At 31.1% G+C, this 19,539-nt stretch overlaps 1 protein-coding gene across 1 annotated transcript; it reads left to right on the forward strand.

The window, feature by feature from the left end:
* The first annotated feature begins 866 nt into the window (after window positions 1-866).
* Window positions 867-12,592, forward strand: LOC130894954 (cytosolic carboxypeptidase 6). Its single transcript, XM_057802024.1, has 9 exons — window positions 867-885; window positions 1,585-1,832; window positions 4,122-4,216; window positions 4,344-4,569; window positions 4,623-4,752; window positions 5,364-5,590; window positions 6,305-6,396; window positions 9,694-9,917; window positions 12,117-12,592. The coding sequence occupies exons 1-9, from the start codon at window positions 867-869 to the stop codon at window positions 12,590-12,592; spliced, it is 1,737 nt and encodes a 578-aa protein (XP_057658007.1).
* The last annotated feature ends 6,947 nt before the right edge of the window (window positions 12,593-19,539 follow it).

The raw sequence follows: 19,539 nt of genomic DNA on the forward strand, positions 1-19,539 counted from the left end.
AGACCAGAATAATGAAGAAGAAGCTACAATAATGTAGCTCCTTACCATGTAGGTAAGACGAAGTAAAACTAAACAACGATTGTCTGTGGTTGATTTCTTCTTGATACGAGAGAAAAGCATATAGTGGAGAATGTTAGAAGAACCCACTTAAGAACTAGCTTATTTTTATACTACGAGTATGATTGAAAAAATATGTGCTCGATAGAAATTTTTAGTAAACGGGTACTTACAGTTGAAATTTTAGGCGAGACAAGATGTAACAGTCAATTGTTGGTGGTGAACCACATAATTTTGAATTGCATTGGGAAACAAAGATATAGGAAAAATCATCTAAAAGTTGGACACAACATTATTATGATATTCTAATCGAGTATAAAACCATTTGAAAACGACGTAGGTTTTAAAGTTTTAGTGGAAATATGTAAAATTTTGAGAAATTAGAATGGTATAAGATATTTTGTTAGATATTTGATTCAGACTTATATAAAATGGCTTTAACAATATCAGTAAATAAGATACACTGCTATTCAAGGTACATTGTATACATTTTTTCAAAAAGAACACATGATACATTGCAGATATGGATCGATAAACCTTTTATAAGAATGGAAGTTAATTTCATTGCTTGTCTACCTTTATACATAAAAACTTTTTGTTATATATGACATTAACAAAAAAATAATTAGGTCATTATTATCAACATGTACAAAGGTAGACAAGCAACGAAATTTTCCTATTGATCAAACAATATATGCTCGAAAATTGTCAACAAACTATCTAGACACATTGTCACTACCAGGTGCTATATTTATGAGCTCAATCCAAGTCGTTAATAAACTAAAGTGCCTTCTCAAATTTAAAATAATATGGGTGATTTCGGAGAAGGTAAGTATATATTTTTTGTATTAGTGGTATCAAAATGATATTTTTGCTTGAATAAAATACTTTAATTTGTAAACTAGAAAAATACCACAGAAAGTTTAAATGAAAAATAATCTTAAATTTTATGCAAACTAAAAATACTGCAAAACAATTTTCAAGCATGGACTGTATAATATTAAATAAATTGAGTTAATTTACCACAACCGCTAAGAGTGTAGTTTTATTCTCCATATTTTCATATCTTGATATATATTTTATTCTTATTATTTTTAATTATCATTAATTTTAATTAACAAAATAGACAGATAAAGTTGCAACTGTTTTCGAAGTAGTCAACTTCGTTACAAAAAATTTAAAAATGTGTACAATTACAGAAAATCGATAATCTGTTTTTATTTTGTATCTCCTTGCAATTGACACAGAAAGCAAAAAAGGGTTCTTTTCACATTATAGTAAACTATTAATTTTGAAGGTGTAGACATTGGTTACGTTTCACTATCGTTATAACAAATGCTTACCTTTGCAATTAAGTTAAAAATCTGAATAATTTCTATTTAGCACATTATTGTGTATATTTTTCTTCAATAGTTGCAAAGTAAATAATTTCCGATATATGTCAAAGTATCTCATTTATTCATACACCCCTCACAATAATCAAACCAGACATTGAAATTGTTACGTTAACATAACTGGTACTTTCAGATTCGGATGATAGTGATGGTGAAGGTGGTATGGGAAATGTAAGTAGGATTATTATGCGTCCTCCAGGACATTCTGGAAAGGCAAAAAAAGGGCATTTATGCTTTGACGCTTCTTTTGAAACTGGTAATTTAGGAAGGGTAGATCTAATTAATGAATACGAATATGATCTTTTTATTCGACCTGATACCTGCAGCCCAAAATTGAGGTTTTGGTTTAATTTTACTGTAGACAATGTAAAACAAGATCAGGTAAGAAATATTTTCGATATTTAACATAACATGTTTTTAGTGATTCTTATTAAAATGATACGTAGAGGTTTGAGCTAACATTTTAAGGTTTTTAATTGTGCTGAAGCATTATGGCTCATGTATAGACATATCTATAGTATTAGAAGTCGTATTGGAAAATATTCTGCTGTATATAAGAATTTTAGTGTAAAATTTTTAACCACTTTACTTCCAATCTATCTGTTTAAATTTCAATAGAACACATATATATATATATATATATATATATATATATATATATATATATATATATATATATATATCTTATCTTATCAGTAAATCTTATCTTTTTTATTCTAGTATATCATAGGTAGATGTGATTTTTTTTTAACTTAAAGAGTCTTTTTTTTTCTAAATTTTTCTTATATGATTGATTCTTATAGGCAGTGCTACCGATGCTTGCAGTTTTTTCTTTTCGACATAAAAATAACTTATATTAGAATTTGGTGAAAAATCTATGTGTATTAATGAATCGCTGATAAGTCAATCACGTCACATTCTCATTCAACGTCCAATATCTCGTTTCAAATTTGATAAAAATGTGGAGGAGAAAATTCTAATCGTTATTGTTGATAGATTATTTAAAAGTTGCAAACCTTTTTTCATTATTTTGGATTTCATATTGCGAACCAAGATGGAAAGTGAAACGTGTATTTTTTCAAAATTTTTTTACTTAAATAGTCAATTAAGAATAACGTATACCTTTAATTTGATTCACCAATGTTACTAAGCCAATTTTACATTCGGCAATAAGTTGTGATGACAGCTATGATTTAATGTGTACTTTAATGAAATTAATAAAGTATGAAGAACATGAATGGAAAGTGTGCAGCAACCTCAAAGTCCTCGGTTTGTTATCGGGTTCACAAGGTGGATTTACCAAATACTCTTCTTTCCTTTATCTGTGGGACAGCAGGGCAGAGACCATCATTATGTAAGAGAAAAACGGCCTATTCGAAACGAGTTTATGGCAGGAAAATTAACATCAAATATAAGTCATTAGTAGATCCAAAATCATTACTTTACACATTAACATTGGCCGTATGAAAAACTTTTTGAAGACGCTAAACAAGAATGGTTATTCCAAATTTCCAAATATTACAGAAGGTAAAAATATATTTTAGCCCACAGTTTCGAAAAGTCATAAAAGATCCTCAGTCTGGAAGTATTTTATCTGTCAAAGAAAAAACTGCTTGAAAGTCATTCAAAAAGTTTGTCGAAAAGTTTTTGGGAAATAAAAATACGAAAATTTGAAAAAAGATGTGGCCGACTTATTAAAAAACTGTCAACAGATAGAAGTGAATGTCGTTGAGGATTTATTTCCTGCTATCACATTTGAAGCTGTTTCCTGGCAACTAAGGAAGTAAGAGCGATGAACAACGGGAGCGTTAAATATTTTTGAAAAACCGTGTAAATTAGTCTAAATGCTCAATAATTATTAAAACCTGTAAAATCTATTACACAACAACAAATGAAAGGTTTTTGTAAGTTGATTTTTAAGTTGGAAATTATTTTTTATAGGATTATTGTCGAAAGAGGTCAAGTTTAGAAAAAAATGGAATGATTGATTTGGCTATTGGCTAACTAATTATTATATTATATGTATTAAATGTCAAATCAACAATCCGAAACTACACGTACAATTGAATCTCCACTAATCAACATATGTGATAGTGTAGTGAACTATTTAGGGCTTCCACCAAAATATTATATCTAATAAAACATATTTCGTATTAAATGATATGCGGCAATCATCGCAATGTACCCAAATATTAATTCCAAAGCTGTAATTGGAAAGACTACACAAAGGCGAAATAGCAATAGGTGATAGGGATTTCCTGATGTCTATCAACTTCCACAAGACAGTTTGTTTGTCGATCAGTTAATAAATTTATTATTTATTATATATGTATACAGTTATTTTAAAATTCATCTTGCGAGTTTCTGGGACGTGCCTTAATTTTGTGAAAATAATTAGCAGCAAACGAAGGCAACATACAAATCCTTGGGCTGCTTGCAGCACAATGTTGGTTAATCCCATCCATCCTTATCCTAACTATCATATAACTCTGAGCATAGAAACTACCTTGATGTGACAAATATCCAAAGTCTCATTTTATTGCTGGTTTAAAAATTTGATGGGTGATATTGGAGATAAATTCAGACCATGGAGAATAAATATTATTATTTAATTTATTGACAATATTACAAACACCGATTTTTGTAATTGAATATATGTATTGCTTCTAGAGAGTTATATTCAATATTGTAAACATTAGTAAAGATAGAAATTTATTCATGGAAAATATGACACCTCTAGTTAAATCTTCTAGTAGACCACAATGGTAAGTACACTTCAATGGGATTGTTATTATATATCCCAGCGTACATTCTTTATTTAGTAATAAAAATAAATATTCTAAATTTTTCCTGTCAATTGGATTTGGAAAAAATATAATAAATATGTTGTAGGCAAAGGATTCCTAAACAATATGTCTTCTATCATAAATCTGCTCTTCATCATGGCCATTATGTACTTAGTTTTTCATTTGGTTTCGATAAAGAAGATGACCTTTTCCAATTTTGTTTGGCTCCTCCTTATAGTTATTCGAAGCTTCAGACATTTTCAAATGTTTTAGAGAAAAAAGCTGCTTATCTTACTGAGAACTTCAAAAAGGAACTTCTTGAACATTCTGTGGTACATCAACTATTCTCAGTTATTACTATCAATTAATAAAAAATTACTTTCAGCAAAAAAGGAGAATCGATTTGATAACTATAGGATCTCTAAATAAAAATAATCCAAATTCTAAAAGAAGAGTGATTGCTATAATGGCAAGAGTACACCCAGGAGAATCTCCATCTAGCTTTGTATGTCAAGGTATATTTTTACATGTTTAAAGATATACGAACTTTCAAGTACCTGCCATCTTTAAATTATTAGTGGACTATTGAGTAATAATATATGCGATTTTACAACAAAACAAAGCATTAAATGAATCAAGAGACCTCTTTTCATACGTGACCTAGTTACCTAAAAGAAAATTTTATTATATACTCGATTGAAACTATTTGTTTCTAAACTACATACTACATTTATTTCAAATAAATTGACATTTTCAAAAAATGATCGATATAAAATAGACCGATAGCCATTCTATCTTGTACTAGGTATTTATAAATATTACGTAGCAGGACTAAGTATTCATATTATTTATATGTTTATACGTTTTTAATAGTGTTTGATGTCTCCATTAGGGAACCATTTGTAAGATAGAAGCTATTCCGAAAAAAGTCTTTCAGTCATGAATTCAACGTTGGGAGAAGTGCATTGCGTACCTTTCCCTTATTTCTAATAAAATAGTGCTTTAATCAAACCTCTTATGTATTATAAGCTTTACGATAAGGATGTGATCGAGAATTTAGATATTTGATTTCTTAGAAAAGTAATTTTCTCAAGTGAACGCAATTGAATATAAATTTGATTTTCAGGTTTGCTAGAACTACTAATAAGTTCAAATTATATAGCAACAACTTTAAGAGAACATGTGATATTTAAAGTTATTCCAATGCTCAATCCAGATGGAGTTTTCTTAGGTAATTACAGAAGCACCGTTATAGGAACAGATTTAAACAGATCTTGGCATATTTCGAATCAATGGTGCCATCCTGCATTAAGAGCTGTGATTGATATGTTAATGAGAATAGATAAAAATAAAGTAAGAGATCATTTTATTCAATATTTTTCCGAAAATACATGTAAAATTGATAAGAATACATATATATATATATATATATATATATATATATATATATATATATATATATATATATATATATATATATATATATATATATATATATATATATATATTTGCATTTTACTGAATGTCAACGTTACGTCACTGACCCGGAAAATATTGTTGAATGGTTTTCATAGTAATGTTTCCATATACAGCAAACGTCAATAACACTATCCGTTAAGATTCTTTGAAAACGTATTTTCAACATAACGATCCGTAATGTTGCTGAACCCATCTAGCAGTATGAATGTGCATGATAAACGGTAAGCAAGAATTGATGCCGAGATGTTCAGATGTTTGCACAAACATATCTCATTATCCTCCAATTCCTTAAACAATGTATAAGATTCTCCTTCTTATGATTTTTGTAAACATCTCATGTATCCATTTTCTTCTTGGTAATTTCATCCTTATTCAAAATAACTAAACGCTGATTTTATTTTACTGAATTATAATATAACAAAGATAACAAAACACCTCCATTAACCACAAATGCTTCTAACGATTTCTATAAAAATAAGACGTTAATTGAGAATGGTCAAGTAACGTTGACGTTCCGTAGGGTCAGATCAGGTGTGACGAAGCATTATATAATATATTTTTGAAATGAACAGTAATTTCTTATTTCAGGAATTTCAATTAGATTTTGTGATCGATATACATGCACATTCGAGCCTTAAGGGTTGTTTTATGTACGGAAATAGCTATGAAGATGTATATAGGTTTGTATGCATCATTTTTAATAAGCGTATTGAGGTTTCACACAATCCAAATCAATTATATACGTCGCAAGATAAAGTAACATCAAATCGGTACTAAGTTGTTATTAAATACAAAAACTAAATTTAGAAAATCTGTTGTGGCCGTAATCTTGTCTAATGATGCTCTGTCTGCTAACAAAAGGACTTTTCGGAAACTATGATCAGGTTAACCCAATATGAATGTTCGGACACTTACCGGGATGACGTTCATTGTTCCTAGACTGATCGAGTTAAGCGCTACATATGATCCTTTCTTCCTTGGTAGACATCAGAAAGACCCTGGCAGAACAATGATTGATTTTATAAAAAAATCGCACATAGTTAACTTAATTTTTATTTGTACTTCCAGAAAAAGATTATTAAATAATTTCCATCTTCCAAAAAGTGAAGAAAATAAAAAATCGTACTCTCGAAAAACGTATACTTCAGACATAAAAATTGAAGCTCTGGATTGAATTAAGGAGTAAATAGCTTTATTTCAATTTGTACCAGATGATTATGTCAAATTTTCTATTTTATTTTTACTAAAAACTGGGAGAAAATGAAAGTGAAAACATAAGACGAACATGCGGGATAGATAACATCAATGACTAGGTACTGGATAGAAAGATATAATGGAATGAGCACATTGACCGCATGACGGAAAAACGAATTGTGAAAATATCAAGGGACAAAGAAGCCTTCGAAGACCTAGGAAAAGATGGAGTATCAACCTCCCAGGTGACCGAGCAGAGGCAATGACGTGAAGAAAAACAGGCAATGATGCCTATACACAGCAGGAAGAAGAAGAAGAAGAAGAAAAACTGGGAGAAAACGATTTTTTAAGGGCAGATCAACTGCTCCAAGGAAATCCTGATTTAATCCAAAAAAAGTCACATGAATCACTTTGTTTGCATTTGAACTAACTATATATTATCATTACCTAATTTGTACCATCAGGTAAAGTGGAGAAAACATAAAATTATAAACCTTACAGAAAACAATTAGATGACTATAAAAAAAACTTAATGCTTAAGGTTTTATTTTTTATAAAATCATTCAATTTGTGGTGAAGTTATAAAGAAAATATCTTAATTAAATACCTACACTTTCAGTAGTTTCATTGAATAGTCAAGAATAAACAAATAAATAAACAAAATAGATAGTGACTTTTTGATTATCTTTTCGCATTGTTGCTGATTTTCAGACAATACTTAAATCACAAAGTAAATTTTTGAGTAATACTTTTACCAGTATCTACATGGCCATGGCAACTACAGTTATATGTGGTCATACTTTTCTATCCGTACGTTCATTATTAAGATGGCATTATATGTTTGGTAGGAAACGGTTAGTTTATAGCGTTTCTCTGTAATTGTCATTGAACTCCTGATGCTATGAATATGAATATGAATATGAAGTATTTTTCTGGTAGAACAAATAAAAACGAAACTAACCATTTGCGATTTTCCTATAAAATCAATCATTATACTAATCAATGCAATCAACTTCATTTGTTTATACTTTTTTGAAGTTTGAAAATTATTTTTTTCCTTAAATGGCAGTCTACTATTAATTCTCACGTGTAGCCTATTAAATAGTTTAGCGGTTTTGCGGTTTTTGTATTTTGGTATTTCAGTATAAAAATAGGTTATTGGTTCTAAACTTTAGTGCAAAATTCGCGAAAAAAGTAACAAAAATCAAAATTTCTTCTAGATCATGTTATAAATTGGAAATGTCTACCGAAAATTGAACATGTACGGAAACTGTGATCAAATCTGGTTCTGAGTTAGGATACGCAATAAGCTGATAAGTGATCTACCTGAACCCGGGTTATAACTTCCGAAAAGCCCTAAGGGTAACTCAGGTTCAAACCTAGTTCCAGATAACATCGAAAAATCAAGAACAATTGCCATTCCACCTATCGGAAGGCAATGTCGTATTACGGACAGTATTTTACCTAGTATAGCATCTTAACATAGGATTTCGTTATTTTGTAGTTCCCGTTATCAGAGAGTACGATACAGATAGAACAACAGATCAATTTAGGCTGTTATACATCAAATTACATTATTATTACATATTACACTATTACATGGACCATGTTATGCAATGTAAATTTATTTCATATTGCAAAACTGTTGATAAACTTTCTCTCTACGCACTACTGAAAATAAAGCCCATTGATTAGAAAACGATAATAAGTTAATCCACAAATTTTTATTGGTAAACAATACCCATGACCCGAAACCACCAAGGTTTTCAATGCCTTCGCTAAAACTTTTCGAGAGAGAAATTTGTATATAGAAAGACAAACTTTGGAAATTCACCCAAGTGATTAGAAACTTCTCTATCAAAAATTGAAGAAAATGTTCTTGAAAGTCTTCTAAGCTTACCCAGGTTAAAAAAAGATAAATGTATGAGGTGTGAGTTGTTTAAAGCTGAGAAGCGAGCAGCAAAAAGAAAAGTTTCGACAGTTGGAATCAAGTCACTAAGAACATGTTGATCATGAAATTTTTTTGCGTACTAATATAAAAAAACTTATATGTATATAAATATAGCAAATGTAAGAGGGGACAAGGTTATTGAAACTCTTACGTTCGATTTACAAAAAACTCATCCTATACCATTATTGCCGACTAGCATTGTGTACTGTAAACTGTAATTCAATGTTCACTTCAATGCTTGGTGCCAATATAGAGTTTAAACCCGAACTGGAAGTGGATGAAGAATAAAATGCATAATAGCTGAACCAAACAATCTAGTAATATTTTTCCATTTATTTTTGTTTTGTTATTAAAAATTTGCAATGTTAAATAATTATTTGTGATTTAAAAATGTAATATCTTTACCTCACTATTATTACGAATCATCCAGCTTATATTATATTAAATGTTTACCATCTGTTTTTCCATCGCCATGGTCTCAAAATGTCCACACAGAAAAATATTTTTTTCAATAAAGGATTGATTAAAATTGGATTGAAAAATATATTCAATCTAACAAAAATGTGTTATATAACTCAACATAAGAATTTCTTTTTTGAATTTTCTCTTATATGAGTGAAGTTATAAAATCTGAATGGAATAAAATATACAATTTTTTATAGATTCTGTTCAAAATAAACTGCTGACAACCAGATGTGAATTAACATACCGTTTCATAACAGGGTCTACATATAAAACAAGTTCACATGTTAAACACTTTTACATTCGTCAAAACAAGAAATTTGTTATGCTTCTTATTATTTACCCAGTACGCACAATATATTTTTTATAGGTACGAACGGCATATTTTATTTCCAAAACTTTTGGCTAATACCTCAGATGACTATGTACCTGAAAATACTATGTTCAATTCAGACATTAACAAAATTGGAACTGCAAGACGATATCTTTGTTCTATATTAAGTGATAGAGTTAACTGTTACACATTTGAAGTCTCTATTTATGGTTATAAACTCAAAACATCGGATAATGTGATTCCTTACACAGAAGATACCTGTATCCTTTTGATCATAAATTCATGATATAATCTCATCTAAAACTAGTACGAGGATGTATTGATATCAGGTTAGCCTAAACCAGCAACGAACAATAACTTATTAGAAGTGTCAGTGTAAAGTTTGACGTCAAAAAAATAAACCAGAGTTGGACTGCAAGCTTCAAAAGAGGTAAATTTTCCATTGAGGATGATGACCGATTGGGAAGGCCACTTTCTGTGTTAGTCCCCGAAAATATCGATGCAGTTCATGACATGATTTTATCAGACCGTCGAATTGGGCTAAAACGGATGTCTGAAGCACTGAATATTTCATACGAACGCGTTCATCATATAGATCACGTCAATTTGGACACGAGAAAAATTGCTGCAAAATGGATCCCCAAATGTTTGAATGTTGACCAAAAGCGTGTAAGGATAGAAGCATTGCGTTCGATCTGTGCTCGATTTGAAAACGATGTAGACTTCTTAAACCGAATTGTTACTATAGATGAGACATGGGTACTTTCCTACGACCCAGAAACAAAGCAACGATCGATGGAATGGCAACACTCTGGATCTCCAAAACCTTAAGTTTCTTGTCCAAAAATCTGCTGGAAAAGTTCTTGCTTCAGTTTTCAATTTCAGTAGAACAATATCTGGAGATTACTATTCGACATTACTGACTACTGTACGGGAAAAAATTAAAGAGAAAAGACGCGGAAAGCTATCCAAAGGTGTTTTGTTTTTGCAGGACAATGCCCCTGCACACAAATCTCATGTTGCCATGCAAAAAATTCGTGATTAGGGTTTGATTTATTAAAACACCCCCCTTATTCACCAAATTTGGCTCCGTCCGACTATCATCTCTTTCCTCAACTGAAAAAAAGTTTAAAAGCTCGTAAATTTTCTTCCAACGAGGAGGTAATAAAAGCTGTGGAGGTCTGATTTGCAGAGCAAGAAGAAATATTTTTTTTGAAAGGTCTAGGGACGTTGCAGGTTTGCTGTAATAAATGTATCCGATTAAGAGGAGCATATGTTGAGTAATAAAATATTTTGACATTGAAATTTTGTTTGGTTCTATATTAGGCTAAGAATTTTTCAATATATCCTCGTACAGTACCAATATTGGCAATTTAGTGTGGTCAGGATAGATATTGCAAAGTTATGCTATCCAAACATTGATTACCTTATCGGTCATTTTTGCAGAATCCCTTATTTCAAACATATTTAACGAAGTGTTAATCTTGTCCTTCAAGCTCTTGGAACCAGTTTGGCTGTTCTATGCTACAAAGTGAGGAGTCCTAATACTAATATTTTGTTGGAGATTTCTACTTTGTCCAATATTGTTAGCTTATCTTGAAAAGTGAGGTAACAATGTTTTATCGTTCAACTTACTATGTGGGGATTTCGAGAAAGTCAAAATGGTCAAAGACGTTTCTTGGTTAAATTTTTTTTTTTCTGTATTATAAAATCACGCCACATGGTTTGACGTGAAAAGTTGGTGTGGGTCAGTGGATCAATCATTTTTTGGGATTAAGATTGATATTTTATTCATTTCATAAATTTGAAGCACTAAAAGTGAATAAACTATACCAAAATTACAAATCCAAGTTTATTACTAAGAATGGGTAGGTCCTTATTGCCTATTTTGATCATATTACTATTATAACTATGGGCTTACTTCAAAAGATAGGCTGATTCACATACATAAGTTTTTCAACTTAAAATACCTATACCTTTAAAACGATGTGAATAGATCTAGTAATTCAGCTCTGTACAAAGTTTGTTTGGAATCCAGAAATTTAAAAATAGCTATGTGGCATCATCATTGAAGTGGCGATTTGTTGTCAAAAATTCTATCAACCATCAGTATAAAAACCTACCATTGTCAATTTTTATTGAAACATGAACATTCTGAAAATTGTACATTTCAGATATCAACACAAAGTGGCAATAAAATAGAAAAATGTGATGATATACAAGATATTTATTTGAAATAAAAAATCAATTATCAAAATGCAATATAACGAAAGTTGTTGTCTACATATTTTGCTTAACTTAAATGGCATGTACAAATCATGACTGATTTATCAAAGCAAAAACTCATCCTGTAGATGGATGAGTGTGAAATCTCATTATAAAAGTGTTTATGTTTCAAATTTATTCCTTATAGTTTTTTAAATAAATATTCTGTCTTACATTTCCTTACCCAACAAACGATATGAGATGTGGTAGAAATTTGGTGAAAACTTTCCTAGAATATTATCACAATACAGGAGCAATTCCCATTCTACTCGGTACAGAGATAGTTCAGAAGAAACAAAAACCAAGATTGAAAGAAATAAGAAGAAGAAATAAAAAGAGACTTCAACGACCTTTGACAAGTCGAACATTAGCTGAACTTCATTTCAAAAATCTGAATATATGTGATTATGATACCTCCTTTGATGAGTTAACGTTCAGTCATCGACATGCAACTTCACATCGACATACTTTTAATAGACTCACAGAACAATTACACACGAAAGAAGATAACACGCAGAGAGGAAAAAATAATACACCACTATCTCCTACTACATACGTGGTCTTACCAGAACCTTCTTTATCTATCATAGATTTTAATTTAATAATTAGGGAAGACGTTAATGCTTACATTAACCAGAATCAAAAGAAAAAATGTACTAATTTAACTTAGTTCAGTTATGTAGTTACATTAGTAACATTCCTCAATTTTTTACCTCACACTTTTTGTAAATTTTATCTTGAATAACTGTTTAATTCTAATAGATAATTCGATTTTATATACATACATAAAAATGTTCGCTGTTATATAAGTTTATTTCCTTTTTCGTTCAAAATCTTCACGTCAATTTTTCAAAATATCATATTAGTATTTTTCATCAAGACTTCAGTCTAAGTCATTTCCTAGCTCATCTGTTAATTATATTTATAAGTAAGAGGTGCGTGAAAAAAGTAAAAAATGATGTGACAGTGCCAAAAATGTTTAATTGGTATCTATGACTTTACCCGGCGGTTATTCATTCAAATCTCCAGAGCTCTGGATTGATATCTTTTTAAGACATGTTTTAATTTTCATTTCTACTACTTTCGTTTCGTGCCTAAATTTTTCCATATTTCATGTTATGTTATCTGGTTCTGTATCTATAAACATTTATTCTTTTGTGTAATAAATTCTAAGTCTTAAATAATTTTTATGAGGTAGTTATTAGCGATTTACCAACTCACACGGATTTTAAATAACCTAATTTTATGTTAAAATGCCAAAAGTACAAAAACAGCAAGCTTTAATAAAATTTCAAGCAAACTGCTTATAAGAATTAATCATAGATAACCATCTAACGGAAAATAATTATTTTTAGTTAAAAAAACCAAAAGTAACGAAACAACTAACCACAATTACTATGTACTTATATACTAGGGTGGTACTTTCCGGAAACTATGATGGAGTTTTGAATGTTCAGAATTTAACCCGGATCACTTCATTGTTGTTCGGAAACTAATCGAGTTAATCGGATGGTAGTCTTATATGATTCTTTCTACCCTGGTAAACATCGAAAATACCCTGGCAGAATAATGATTTATTTTGTACTACCAGGAAAATAGTATTAAAAAATTTGTACCCTCTAAAAAAAGTATTTGATAAGTTACTGAGTTTTGCGATTTTTGTACTTAACGATATATCAGAATAAAAATAGCTTATTTGTATTAAGTTTTAGTGCAAAATTCGCGTAAATGAATAAATCGTTTATAATTGCTCAATAACAATTATTAAACATCTAAAGTCTTTTATACAACTAAATAAATATCAAGGAAAAATTAACGCACAAAAAGTAAAAAAAATCAAAAGTTCTTGAATACCATGTTTTAAATTTGAAATTTCAACCGAAAATTGAACGCGATGTTCGGTAACTGTGATCAAAATCTGGTTTTGGGATACGATCCGCAATAAGCTGATAAGTGATGTACCTGAATTTGGGTTATAGTTTCCAAAAAGCCCTAAAGATAACTCAGGTGGACACCTGGGTCCAAAAAATATTAAAAAACGAAAAATTCACAATCAGCTGATGGATGATTTATCTGACCTCAGATTATAGTTTCCGAAAAGCCCTACCATATGGCTATGACTCTACTAGTTCGATAAGTTTCCGAACGATAGTGAACGTGATCCGTTTCCGCCAATATTATAGTAATTGTGCAGTAGCGGTTTGAAACGAACGTGTTTTTTTCTATGTGCCTATGGGGACAATTCTCTATCTCGCGCGCGTGTTTTTGAGTGGTGTGAGCACTTTAGCGAGGGCTGAGAGAGCACTAAAGATGACCAGCGCCCAGGTCGTCCTGTGACTGTTTCAACTCCAGAAACATTGCTAGGCTTTTTATTAGAATTCGGCGACGGCATGCTACTCGTGGAGCTTTTTTCTGACGATCCCACACCGGTGTTAAAAGATGGCAATCCCACTTGACTGTTCGCTATTTTCCAATTGGACTCATAAAACGCTGGAAAACATTTCCCGAGTGTTGATTTGTCGGCCAAAAAATTAAAATAAGCTCATCCTCACCAAGGTTTGTTTTTTTCTGAGGCCCCCATCCCGGACTTACAATTTGTTGCTAGTAACTTTTCTCTTGTCTATATTACACTACAAGAGTTTCAATCTTTCTTTTAATCTCGGCGATATTATTTACACTTAAATCTTTTGCAATGTCATCTAATGCATCTCTTCTTTTCATTTTGTTCTTATAATAATCATTATTAGGGTCCCACAATAAAGGTTTACCTTCGTAAACTTCAATTAACCTTATCAAATTCTCCTGGCTCCAAAACTTACTAATTTTGCAGAAAAACCACACACACACACTTTTCCACTAGATATTTTCAATAAAAAAATACAAATAATAATGTTTATATCCAAAAATTACGCCAGAAAACCACTTCAAAATACACTAAAACAATCCAAACAGGGAAGTCCCTGACAAACAATGTTCGATCTAGGACGGGAACATTCTAGACAAAACAAAAATGGCGGCCCCTTTTCCTTCCTCACATGAAATGTTTGTTGGGATAGCGTCCACACCAAAAACACCAACGAACATTGTTTGTCAAACAAAAAAGTTTGTCGGAATTTTCAACAAATGTTTGGCAAACAATGTTTGTCCAGTGGGGACGCGGCTTTACGGTAATTCACCGATTCGAACACGTATATTGCACAGAATCACTGTACCAAAGACGGTTTTTCGATGCGTTGGAACGAGCCTACAGAATATTTCAATTTCGTCGCCGTCATTGGCGTTCGAAATGTTCGGGTAACGTTGGTATCAGCTGGCCATTTAATGAAGGCTGAGGATAACAAGTTTTGATTGTAATAGTTAATAAAGATAAATAGAGAGTGATAAACCCCTTATACACCGCTTTCTCCATCTTTAATTTTAACCCAGTTAAAGTGCTACTCTACAAGTACTAATTAACAGGACCATGAGCTTTGCAGGCAAGATTCAATTCATAATGGATTGGCGTGATTTGTTGGTAACATAATTACCAAGCATGACTGCATTGCGACTGCAACGGTAGTTTTGTTTTATGTGCGAACGCTTCCGATGCCCACCGGATTTTGGTGGAACGATACACAGAGTGTCACAATCGTTGTGGGTTTTAAATCGAATACACCGAAGTCACTTTTAAAAATGTTGACGTTTTTTTGAGTGAATACATTTTTAAATGAATTACTAAAAAATTTTAATCATCCACTTACTTCAATTGTTATTATTGTACAATATTTAAAATGTGTTACCTTTGAATAAATATTGAAGGGTGTACAGGATGGTTGTATCGAAAAAAACTACTAACATACAGCTTTTATATTTTATTGTACTGAATTTTGTCAACATGGAAAAGTACAAATATTGCATAACACCGACTTCTAGCCTGAAATACACAATTGCTTCGTGTGTAAATTAATGTAGTCGATCTCTGTACAACTCGCAATATAAATTTATTGCAGTCGCATCCATTTTAGTATTTGCTAGTGTCCAGTGTACTTATAACTTAGTTTCGTTCTAAGTACTATCCGTATCCGACCTGGTTCCCATCTTTACACAGCCCTTTTCTAGTGAATAAACCCTTTACACGAATCTGAACCGAACTCTAAACATTATCCATCTAATAGTGACCCATATTAAAGTGATAAAATACCAACTGGTCTGGTATGCGATCGCGGTCCCGTACACTACACAAATTTCTAAATGACTCAACTAATACTAATGTCAGTATGTACTTATACAATTATATAATAAATAGATATAATATTAAGATACAAATAACCATCAAATGACAATAATACACACAAATGCGCATGTGACACTGGACAGTAAGCAAGAAAATACAAATAACAGATTAAATATATAACTAACGCAAGCATAATATATACACAGAAGTATATATGTGTAGAACTTAATCGAATTAAATAGTTAAAACTCGGTATGGTTGTTACCTTCGTCCTACTAAAAAGTCTAGTGATTTTCGGTACGGAAGTCACAACCTTGTACGGTTAGAACGTGTCGCTTGTTATTTATTACCATATAACATTAAGTATTCATAATATAGTATCGGAAATGAGTGAATCAGTCCAGTTCCATCTATAGTCACTACTCCAATCCTAAGCCTGTGCCTCTCATCCGCACCCAATATGACCCTTAGTTATTAAGTATCAAAAATAGTCGAGAAGTAGCTCAACATTCTGTGAAATAATAGAGATTATACAGTGGTTTTCGGCAAAGAACTTAATGCGTGTAAATTTTCAATATATCTAAAGGCATATCGGAAAGAAATTTTGGTGCATTTAATTACGTCAAGATTGCACAGAGTTGGGAATGGTTAAGACTAACAGCGGGGTTATGTAGTTCACCGACCAATACTCTTTCAAAAAAAGTAATTGTTGCGATGGTTTCGGTTGATATGTCATCTATGTCCTCCTCGCTTCTCTTTTTGTTTACTATTTTACTCCTCGGTCATGTTTTAATCAGTCACAAATCCAATCTTTTCCTACTAACATTAATATGCATTTGCAAGTAATAGTCATAAAAATGACAATATCTACTACTATTTACGATCAAAAATTTCATAAAAATTGATGAATATCTCAGAAGATCGAAAAATTCGTCTCAATAACAGTGTGTAAAATATTTTTAATTGATCTCAACAGGACGTGCTTGTTTCAATAATTTAAAAGTCTATTTCTATATTGAAACCTAGTAAGTAGTAGAATTCCCATTTAAATTTCAGCTTTAAATATTTCTAAGCAAAGAAATGTCAAAGTTTAACGCTTAAAAATTGTTAAAATAACTGTCATAGTATACGGACGATTTCTTGATCAACGCAAAGTGGCAATATCACCAACTAAGGTTTCAGTCATTAAAAGGCAAACCTACATGCTCCTAGTTATTAACACCTCATTTGGTAATTTTTAAAACACTTAGTTTCAAAAAATCGACCATCACAAATTGATTAAATAAAAATAGAAACATGTTTTTCAAACAAAGAAAGAAGGTGAACTTAATTGAATTCCTTCTTTTGACTGAAATAATTTGTAATTCCCAATATGTGGTATAAAATTTGATGTTTGATTGAAAATTAGCATTATATCACTTATCATTTGAAATTACTGCAATCCTTTTTATGGGCTCGCATAAATTTGTTGTATTGATGAAAAATTGCTAAAACTTCTTCAATAATTTTTCACAGAAAACAGAACACTCAGTATCAATTAACTTATTAGAAAATGTTTCTAGGTATATATTTATTTGAGTCGGGATAAGGAACGGTTAGTTTTTCAACTATATATGTAGAGTTATGAACTTTTTTCACAAAAAAGTAAGTAAGCTATTGTTGATTTAGCTTTTGATAGACGTACAATTTGATAGCGTCTGAATAGTGAGCTTAACCTAGGTCTGTTTTACCTTTAGAGAAATAACTATTAGGATACAGAAACGTGTGAATACAGTAGTGATTTATTGTTCGGTATGAAATCATTTCAAGATGGCCGCCTTAGAGTTTTGGCTGTATAGTACCGCTGCACTTTCAAAAAATCAATTGCGGACCAATAGTTTGCAAAGCATAGTAGGCAATTATAATTTGGATTGTTTATCTCGCTCTTAGGAATCGACTGGCTTTTACCCCAGTCTCCACAAACTCTAGAAGCAATTCGACGCGAGATACAAGTTTACTGGGCCGATATCGATTACTTACCCAATTCTAAGACACAAGTATACAGATATTGTAACAATAAATTCATTAATACTGGGTATTTTATTTTCTTAGTATATTTCAAATTACCTGCGCTGAACATTAAATTATAAATTTGAGTATCTGGAATAAGTTCCTCGGCTGTATTTGAAATCCCAACATCTGAGCATTAAGCAATAGCACTATCAAATTCGTGATTTTATATGCTTCATCGGAAGGCCTATCCTCCTTCCATATCAATCAACTTAAGTAGTTTTATGTTATCGCCTAGATCTAACTAATAATGAAAATATGTTGATTATTGTTTATGAATAATTTATATGCAAATTAAAATTGATATTGGGATTGGATTTGTGGTTAGTTAAGTAGTTGGCACGAGGAGGAAGACGAGCCTTAGAGCCGCCCTGAACGGGTCTACCGGCCGTCAAACGGCAAAAGAGATCATACAAACCTCACTTTCTTATATACTACTAAAGCTAAAGTATATTGTAATTAGAACTTTCTTATATTAAGTTATTGCATGAATTACAGTTATGAGGTACTGTATTTCCTAAGATTTAACCTCTGTACATATAACTTTTGCACTCGATTTTATTTGTAATAATTAATAACCACAATTTTATCAAAACAGATAGAATATAATAGGCATGAGTATATATAATATGTATATATCAATCGGTATTTTTTAAATAATGGAATGTATCTCGTCACAACAATGTTTGAGCTATAAACCCCACTTCATTAAGCGGGGCAAGGTATATATGTCAGTTATACTGACTAGTTGAGATTCGAGTTCTGACATAAAAAGTCTATGTCGGGACCGTTCTCAACACAACAGCTATACATTTAGAGAAATTAACCAATTGGAATATGTAATGTACTATATTACACTTATTCTAGAAGACCTACACAACACACAAGAGTAAATCCTTATGTAAATATAGAATACGACACATATGCAGTTCTGCAATATAATCGACGTTAATCGTGAATAAAAGGTTGAAGAAATGAATATTATGTTTCATTCTCGATGCCCACCGATGCTGTTTATTCCAATATTACAATCATTCTTGAGTTATATCATATATTTATATTATAATCGCTTATTTCTAGGCAATTACCCGTATCCTTCCTATCTCAATTTTGAGCTATTAAAATTGTACATATTTCATTTTATATACATTTAGGAACTTCTTTATTTAAGAAAGAGCTGAATAAGGATCGACTAATGTACTATTAAATGCATTGCACTGCGTGATAAACCTAATCAATAGATCGATTTCATTTGTAATTGGTACTTTGGAATGTGAATATAACTGTTTCCTATTATTTGCCTAGAAACGTGCGATTTCAACCTTTAAATTTTACATTTTCCCGAACGATAATCA

This window comes from Diorhabda carinulata, chromosome 1 (assembly GCF_026250575.1).
Source record: "Diorhabda carinulata isolate Delta chromosome 1, icDioCari1.1, whole genome shotgun sequence".
NCBI lineage: Eukaryota > Metazoa > Arthropoda > Insecta > Coleoptera > Chrysomelidae > Diorhabda > Diorhabda carinulata.